The 8,830-nt window shown below is 40.8% G+C and overlaps 2 protein-coding genes across 3 annotated transcripts in view; one reads left to right on the forward strand and one right to left on the reverse strand.

Annotated features, from left to right (window-relative positions):
* Window positions 1-4,674, forward strand: part of LOC101164354 (general transcription factor IIF subunit 2) — a 49,652-nt gene extending 44,978 nt beyond the window's left edge. The window contains exons 5-8 of one of the 2 annotated variants that reach the window (XM_078939862.1): window positions 98-179; window positions 1,510-1,744; window positions 2,138-2,281; window positions 4,289-4,674. In XM_078939862.1, coding sequence (XP_078795988.1) covers window positions 98-179; window positions 1,510-1,744; window positions 2,138-2,281; window positions 4,289-4,423 — 596 coding nt within the window. In that variant the 3' untranslated portion in view covers window positions 4,424-4,674. The remainder of the gene's footprint in view (window positions 1-97; window positions 180-1,509; window positions 1,745-2,137; window positions 2,282-4,288) is intronic. The other variant, XM_004081687.5, reaches the window with a different exon arrangement.
* Window positions 4,675-5,630: 956 nt separating this feature from the next.
* tpt1 (tumor protein, translationally-controlled 1) lies at window positions 5,631-8,751 on the reverse strand. Its single transcript, NM_001164864.2, has 6 exons — window positions 8,647-8,751; window positions 7,808-7,875; window positions 7,403-7,587; window positions 7,206-7,311; window positions 6,078-6,194; window positions 5,631-5,997 (listed from the first exon to the last, which is right to left on the reverse strand). The coding sequence occupies exons 1-6, from the start codon at window positions 8,672-8,674 to the stop codon at window positions 5,995-5,997; spliced, it is 507 nt and encodes a 168-aa protein (NP_001158336.1). The 5' UTR covers window positions 8,675-8,751; the 3' UTR covers window positions 5,631-5,994.
* Between the last annotated feature and the right edge of the window lie 79 nt (window positions 8,752-8,830).

Consider the following 8,830-nt stretch of genomic DNA (forward strand, 5'->3'; position numbering starts at 1 on the left):
TACGAAGAGAGCAACAAAAAAAAAAGTTTGATTGGTGTGTGCACGTGTTATTTTTTTGTGATTTTTTTTAGAGCTGAAGATGGGCCTTTTGTTGCAGATGGAATCAGCTTGGAGGGAACGGTGGTGCACAGAGCGGAATGCAGACCCAACGTCTCTGAAGACTACATGAAGATCAAACGGTAAGTCACACAGCTGCAGTCTGACGAGGAACCTGCCATTTAACGTAAGGCACAACATCAACACACTGAATGTAAAAGTCTCCATCGCACATGGAACCATTGCACATTTTTAAAGACTAGAGCAAAACGTTCTAATCTTCTAAATCCTGTTTTTGAAAAAAGATCAGAAAACCTCAAAGAAGATTCTAAGAACATTCTTTAACACGATCTTCTTGTTTGTCATTCTGCCACACAGTAAAAATGTCAAACCAAATTGAGAAGTAAACTCACAAGATTTTAGAATCCAGTCTAGTTCAGATCCTTTGTTGCCTCAGGTGTGCACAAATACAAACAGGAAGCCTAACACTTGACATGCTCTGATTAATCAACATTTCAAATTACTTTGGGGAGTTGTTGAAGCCTTGTCCTCTGGGTGGAGGAAAAGAGGGACCTTCAGGCTTGTCATCAACACACTTTTTAAAAGCCAGCCTCCCTGGTGGTGGTGGTGATGGGGGGGGGTACATTAAAGCAATAGACATAGGAAAGTGGGACACTTATGATTTCAGCTTGAACGCTTTCCTGACAAGTTTGAGGAGACGTCTGGTTGATTTTGTCATTCTACGTGAGTCACAGCATGCAGAACGACGGTCTGAAGTAATTTAGTGTGGAAAAAAATCCATCCAGTGCAGAAAGTGTTCAGGGCAGCTGTCGAGCCAAAGTTGCTCCTATCCCCGTTGTTGCTCTATAGGAGCAATGCTTATTCATTCCAGCAGCAGCAGCAGGGAAGTTGTTAATGGATGCATCGCTGCAAATGTTCTTTTGGTCACACAAAACACTCCAGACCACTCTGCCTTTTTTTAAAAACTGGTCTTTGTCTCCTCCTCTGTGAATGATGTTAGTTCAGCCAGAGTTGGTCCATTGCTATAGCAACGACATCACTGTGGCAGATGCACTGCTTCAATACAACCCAAGGCAAACACATTTCGCTTCATTGTGGTAGCCGTCAAATCAGCGGGTCACATTATTCTCTAAGAGAAAAGCACTTTAGGGGCACAACTGTGGAAACCAGTTTCATCCTGACCCTCGGACTGTGTTTTCATTCGCGCTCACAAAGACATTTTGTGCAGCGTGGACTTTCGGTATGGCCATATCCGTTATCTGCAGAGGCGAAATGTGAGCAGCAGAAAATCCTTCACCTGTGGATCCGGATGATACATTTCTGGCTGCAGATGAATGTCTGTCAATCAATGCACGCAGCAGAAAAGATGATGTTGTCAGGGTGGTGTGAGAAAACACTGTTCAGTGAAAGGAAGTCTTTGAACGGAGAAAGTGTCATGACATATTTTGTTAGCTTGACCTCAAGGTGCAGACAATGTCATTCCTGCCTGGAGCTACATCTGTCACCTCGACGATGGAGTCGGCCTCAGGGACACAAAGGAAACTTTCTGTCTCTCAGCCTTTGCTGTGCGATTGTGCGTCTGTGTGACAGGCTGCAGAGCGAGTCTGTCAAGCCCCAGCGTCTGTCGCAGCAGCTGGACCGGGCCATCACCACTGTCTTCAAGCCTGTGGCCAACCATGATTTCAATGTAAGAAATCTGCATTTCCCCTCAGCCAGGTTCACAATGAACACCAACAAACGTGTGTGTCTGAAACTTTGAGCTTCACCCATGAGAGCAAGTTTAAAATGTGTTTACCGAAGTGTTTAATAGACTTTTAATTCCAACGGAAAACAATTTCATCATTGAATGCTTTCATAATGGGACTTTAAACTCTCATCCCCAACCAATATTGTTTAAAAAACTGTTGTTGATTTAAGCTGCACAAAGGGGGAGCTTTTATTATTGAAATTATAATATAATTACAATAAAAACGAAAAATAACACATAAATTATAAATATTGTGGTGTATTTTGTAATGTGATTAATTTCTCCACATTATCAGCTGTCTGTGTCCCTGCTAACATGGAGCGTCATTTCAAGGTGGAGTTTGAGAAGAAGAAGAAGTCTGAAGGGAAGATGGTGAGGGCGGAGCGGCAGGTTGTGATGGACATGCTCTTCTCTGCTTTTGAGAAGCACCAGTACTATAGCTTCAAGGACCTGGTGGACATCACCAAACAACCCGTGGTGAGGAGCCCCTGCACGCAGAGCACAACAAAACAAAACCAGGCACCTGCCCACCATCCACCTTGCCTTGTTAAATTTGAACAAATCGCCCACAGCATGACGTCCATGCCTGCTCACACTCTGTTGTGGCTCAAATTCTGACCAGAGTGTGTGCACACACACACACACACACACAAACACGGGGAGGGAGGGTGAATCGATACAGGATTCATTCCAACTCCCAGTGAACAGCATTGTGTAGGTGCTGATGAGACCTTGAGGCCCTCTTCTCCCTCTGATTGCATCTGATTGCATAACCATCGACTGAGTAGGAGTCAAACGCCCCGATACACTCCACTCCATCGTTTCTCTCCCAGAGCACTTGGCCAACACTCAAATTAACTGAACCGAAGTAACCAAAATGTCCATTATGAGAAGTCTTGGAGCACAGTGGCGGAACTCCCTGAGAAGAATTGGCAGAGCTCTACAAGCCCAACAGAGACACCTAGTGGTTGTTTCAGAATAAAGGCTCGACACGCACTGTTCTGCTTAAACAAGGGGTCTTCAACACGAGACTCACTTCATTGTGGCTCTTTGGCTTTAATGAAATCTGCAAATTCACACAAATAATGGATTTGTAGCGTGATTGATTTTTTTTAGTTAATAAGTAATGTAATTTATCTGAAGTTTGGATTTTTAGCATGTCACACTGAACAAAATGGTGGTTAAAGGTTGAATCTATTGTCAGAATGGTTTATAATTAGGAAAATGTGCTTCAACTTAAACTTACTCTATCTTCTGCATAGCAGTGTTTAGTTACCGTTTAAAGGTAAACCTCTTAAAGTATGTAATTCCTATATGATTACATTTACATGTATGTTTTAAAAAACTTAATTCTACACCAATGTTGTCATGTTACTTTTGATATTAAAAGAGAAAAACAAATGAGGGCGGACTAAAGTTCTATTAATAAAAAAAGGCCATGTTTGCTTTGCTTTCTCACGTTTGATTCAAGTAAATCGACTGCAGCAGGAGAAACTTCTTTGACACCGGAGGGATTTTATTTTGAAAGGAACTTCGTGCCACAAAAAGAAGTTAAAATAGTTACAAATAGACAGATATAACACTGATATAATTCAATTACTGCAAAGATTTAAAAGCTATATTTTATAAATGAATGGCCTAATGGCCACAAAAATATGGTAATTTTTTCTCATTTTGAAATGGGACTTTGTGGCTCTCGGTTTGGTCGCTAAGTAACTGTTCCAAATGGGTATTTAGTGTTGAAGCTTGCAGACCCCTGACCCAAGCGAACAGGCTGTCAGGCCTTCACAACTCGGTGTTTGGAATTCAGGTTTCAAAATCAAAAGTTGGAGAGAGAAAAAACAAGATTTGTGTTTAAAGATTTTTGAATTATTGTTTTAGGTAGGACCTATAAAACATCTTTCATCAATCCTAAAGTGGACGAAATTTCTAAAAGTTAACCCTAGAACAGATCCTAATTTTAATAGACATGACAGATGGGACAAAGCATGAAACTTGGTTTCATACCGTATGCAATATCAAAGATGTTGGATTTTTGTCAGGAACTTTTAGAAAAAATATAGTGGTACATTGGCACAGGAAAACCATTTTTGTTTCTCTTTGGATGTATTTGAAAACTTTTCCTTTGACATTAGCTGCAATTCTCGGGTCCTGTTCTCCATCAGCTTTAGTGGATCTTGGCTTTTTTTTGTTATTTGGTGTAGAGACACTGCTGATTCATCCAATGACTGTTTAGCCATTCATGGGTCAAATCAATAGCAGAAAGGAAAGAAACTTCCAGAAAGCCAGAATTATTACGGTGAGAATTAAAACCTGCAAAAAAGCAAAGTGCTGTTTGACTGTGGGTCCAGTCCAGTCAGTGCTGCGTATATCCTTCGTGTGACATACAAATGCTGCAGCATGTTTAATGGGGAAGTGAAGGAAATGTTTCAGTTCTGTTGAACACAAATGTACTGTTGAAATTGTTTTCCTCCTCTGGCACAGACCTACCTCAAAGAAATCGTGAGGGAAATCGGAGTATGCAACCGCAAAGGAGCACACAAAAGCAGCTGGGAGCTGAAGCCGGAGTACCAGCATTACCGCGCTGACGATGAGGAAGAGGAGAAGCAAGACTCATAGGTGTCCTCTGCATCTGTCCGTCGGTTCTTTAGTTGAGATGAGGCCTTTAAGTTGTGTATATTTAGTTATAAGCCTCTGCAGAATTGTCCCAGCGCTCCATTGTGGCCAGACAGTGAACAGGCTGCAAATGTCATTGGACACACCTGTTTGAAACGCCACGCATCGTTAAGTTCAACGCCGGCGCAAAGAGGTGTTTATTTGAAGAGACACTGTTAACAGTAATGAGTCTGGAAAATAAAGATTAAAGAGCATTTGTAGTTCTGTCCAATCTCTTTAGTAGTGTAACCATGGCAACAGAATGACACTGCATGTCTGTTACTCATTTGGACTTATCCTCAACAGTTCAGTTCATGTTTAACCCTTGTGCCATCGACGTGTTCTCCCTACTATGACAAAGGTGGAAAGATTTCATGTAATCCATGGACACCAGAAGATCACAAATCATTGAAGAAAAAAGGTTCAGAGCACTGTCTAGTGGGTCTAGATGACCCAACTCCCAATGTTAAAGTGCCTAGGATGGCACAAGGGTTACATTGTCCATAATTCTGAAGTTGAGGGAAGATCTGACTAAACTGCACCAAATGAACCCAGAGCTCATTTTCTACATGAAATGTAAATTTGTTCTGAACTTTGTACCAATTGAACCCAATATCAAGTGGTAAATCCCTTTTCTCATAACCTTGGTTTAAATTTCATTAACTTCTGATAAAATGGGTTTAACGGTTAGTCATGGTTCAAGTACCACTTCTGTGCTTTCAGTGGAGTTGGCATGTTCTCTCCAAACATGTGACTGGCTTTTCTGCCTTCCTCCCACAGTCCAGACACATGCTTCATTGAAGTGGTGGCTCGAGTAGATAGTCCCATAGGGGAGTCTGTGATGGACCGCTGTCCTCAGCAAGACCTTTGACCCTACGGAGGACTGAGCAGGAGCAGACTGTCAAATACAAAACCACCTTTTCAGGTTATTTTGCAATACGGCGACCAAACCATTACTTTGTACCATTACGGTTTTGCTCCAAACTTTTAAACTCAGAGCGAACAGTTCTGGCAACAGAATAAGCATTTGAAATGCTCCTGAAGATTTTTAGATTCTTCTTACGCCTACATTTTAGTTTGCACGAGTCAAATATCTGTCAACCTAAAGCTGCGTCGTTTGCGATTCAAACTTGAGCACACTCACTCCAATGTAAAGAAGAACTTGGTAATATTTTTTTTCCATTATCTTTATTTGATAGATGAATTTTGAAACCATAAACCCAAACTCAATGTGGTCTGGGATGTTTGTTGTTGCTAAAACTGAAGGCAGATGAAGGAAAAACACTTTTGGCCAGAGTCAGAGCTTCAATCATTCACTTGGTTTCCATGGAGACAAAAAGCACCCAAAAGCCAAAAACAAAGTTTAAAAACTGTATTCTGTGACCGTGTTTGATTCCGCTCAGCATAAGTGGAACCTGAGGACAAAAGTATCCATTCAGACAAAAAGAGCACAGAGTGGGGGCTCCTTAGGTCTGCTCCTGGGGGGCCTTTTGGGAAGCAGCAGGCAATTGAACAGCAGTTCTCATTGCAGATTTTTACTGAAAACAGAACAGTGAGAATTAGATTTTTAAAAAACATTTTTAGCCATGACGTATAATAAACACTAAAAGCTACTCACGCATTTCTCAATCTCCAAGCCGTCCTTGAAGAAGAGCATGTATGGTGTGATACCATCCTCACGGTAGTCCAGCAGACCCACCGTGCCCTCGGGGTTCATGGACTCGCCGGTGTAAAACTGAGAAGCAAATGAGAATTTTTAAGTCCAGTTTCGATGATCTTTTTTTTCCCTGTTTTTAAAGCGTTTTCAGTGGCTTTAATTATGATTATACCATTTTAGCCAAAAATAAAACTGTACTGTGTTTTAGGACAGTCCAAATCTATGCAAGTTTATTTGGAAAAATAAAACACCATTTACATAACTCAATTGGTTCATTCTAAAAATGAACGCTTTAAGGCCATAAAATCAAAAATTGCGTCATTTAGAATAAATCAGCAAAGGAATCGCATCTCCCAGCCTCTATGTCCCAAATATGCTCTTTGAGCGGGTCAGAGGACTAGAACCTGAGTTCAAATGTGATGAGCTGTCCAAAATACCATTGAAACTTTGGGAAGTTTGGTTTGGCCCCGTCATTCCATCAAATAGTATTATGGGGGGGACGTTGTGAGTAAACAGCATTTTCCAGAGTTGCATTACATTGTATATCCTTACATTAAGGATATCTCCTTACAGGATTAAAAAAAAGACTAAATTAGTAACTAACCTTCAGCTGTGATTCAAATAGACAATCTAGAAAACACATTGATGAATAAATACAAAGAAACCCATTTTAAAATCTCAAATTTACCCTGCAGGAGATTTTTCACACTAAAGATTTATGTTTTAATCTGATGCGTGTACTTCTGCTCATCTGTAAAACATTAGCGCAAATCTTTTATAGCCATAAACAAAAACGTCTTCTACTGTTTAGAATTGGGTGTCACCATTTATTTTCTGATAAAGGATGTATCCCGACTTGATTTTGTACATAAACAAATTAATATAAATTTTCTTTAAATATGTCCATCAGAAAAATGCAGAACGAAGACGTTCATTTGGTTCTTAAATGAAATCAAGCCAGATGTTTAGTGTCACGTATATCACTGTCTGCTGTTTCCTTGTTTTTGTCATCACACTGAAAGTACATCCAACACTAAACAATGAATGGAGCCCATTAAAAGAGTCTGCAGAAGACAGCTTTGTAAATACCTGGTAGTTCTTGATGTTTCCAACAACGCCCTTTACTGCCACTTGAGCCTCGGCCATGAATTTCTCCACTCTGTCAGGGTTGGACTCTTGCAGCTTTGCCTTAATACTAAACATACAAGCAAGGCCATGTTCTTGATGCTGTCCAAACTGGTAAATGTCTTTTTGTGGGATTGAAATATATAAAGACTGATACTCACGACTTCATGTAGTCTTTAATGTAAGTCAAGTACCCCTTCTTATCAAAGCCCGTCTCTTGTAGGTTGTGGTTGAGGACAATGTCCACCCCGGAAACTGTGCTCGACTCGTTGGTCTCAGTCGCCTCCTCGGCAGATGCATTGGCTCCAATTAAGGCATCGTCAAATCCCTCTGTCCTGGTGACCGTCTGAAATCAATACAAACAGGGTGAGAACATGTAACCCAAAAAGGCATAGGGGCGTAGTAACAAGATGAAGCTCAACAACATTTTCACAATTTTTAAGTTTCATTTACTGGTACTTGGAAAAACACTATGTTGAAGTGAAAGAGTTGAAAGATACTAAAAATATAGGTCAACCCTTTTAGCTGAATAGCAGTTTCTGTGATGATTGTGTCATCTCACTCACCTTTCCTTCAACTTCGTAGAAGATTTCCGTTTCTTTTATTTTGTAAATATCAGAGAACATCTCATCCCCTACAACAAAAGAACATTGGTAAGCACAACTCTTGAGGGGTAATAAAGAACCAAATTTATTACACATTTCACTACCTTACTGAAAAACTTTCCTATTGTATGGTTTCAATTAAGTGGAATCACACTCCATCACTAGTACGACATGTTCAAACCCGCACTTCCTGTGCATTTCTAAATAAAAGCCTCTCCCAGATTAAAGCCGAATAGTCTATCTTCTTTGTGCCTTGAATAGCTTAAACCCTGAGTCTAATACACACTAAAAATCAAAGCGAAACAAAACCCCTTAATATAATCTTGGTAATTTTCCAGAACTTTACAGTTTCATGAACCCAACTCAATTTAAAATGCGTGCACTGCCAGTCTACACACTCTGGCCACACAAATCAAACTGAACTAGAAGCTATATAGCCGAAAAGCTATAGACAAAAACTCCCACACAACTCTAAAACGCCAGGCCGCAGTGTTAAATCCAGAGGCCCGATAATTATTTATTAGTACGAAACAAACGCGTTGGCTCAGACTGAAAAGATTTCGTATACATTTTTGAAAAGCGGCCAAAACTCTGTTTCGGAAAAGCCGGCTAACCGGCGGGGCGGATAACACTCCATAGTTTTCGTTAGCATCGCTAACTTCTGAACACGATACACGAGTTAGCTAGCTAGCCACCGAAAGCTAGTTTCCCATCACTAACAGCGTAACGCCTCAAACTAGGCTTTCTAGACCGTAACATCACCAAACTTCAAGACACAAAACTCAATTACATCGACTTACCACTGATGACGCACTTGTAGATGATCATTTTGGCTGCTTCGGTGGTAGATCTTCCAGAGACAGAGACAAGGCCGACCGCCCCAAAAAGCTCAGGAGAGGAAAAAGACCGAGCATGCGCCTGGGCACCGTATTTACATCCTGCTGACGTCACTCCGGACAGCCACGTACTTAGTTTGCTGCTACT

The sequence above is a fragment of the Oryzias latipes genome, chromosome 21, assembly GCF_053564925.1.
Source record: "Oryzias latipes strain Hd-rR chromosome 21, Olatipes_Hd-rR_3.1".
Taxonomy (NCBI): Eukaryota; Metazoa; Chordata; class Actinopteri; order Beloniformes; family Adrianichthyidae; genus Oryzias; species Oryzias latipes.

Excerpts from the sequence above, each read along its gene's own strand:
- tpt1 (NM_001164864.2), bottom strand. The coding sequence starts at position 8,674 with ATGATCATCTACAAGTGCGTCATCAGTG. Across the intron at positions 7,588-7,807 it reads TCTACGAAGTTGAAGGAAAG|ACGGTCACCAGGACAGAGGG; the intron begins GTGAGTGAGATG and ends TATTGATTTCAG. Across the intron at positions 7,312-7,402 it reads ATTAAAGACTACATGAAGTC|TATTAAGGCAAAGCTGCAAG; the intron begins GTGAGTATCAGT and ends TTGTATGTTTAG.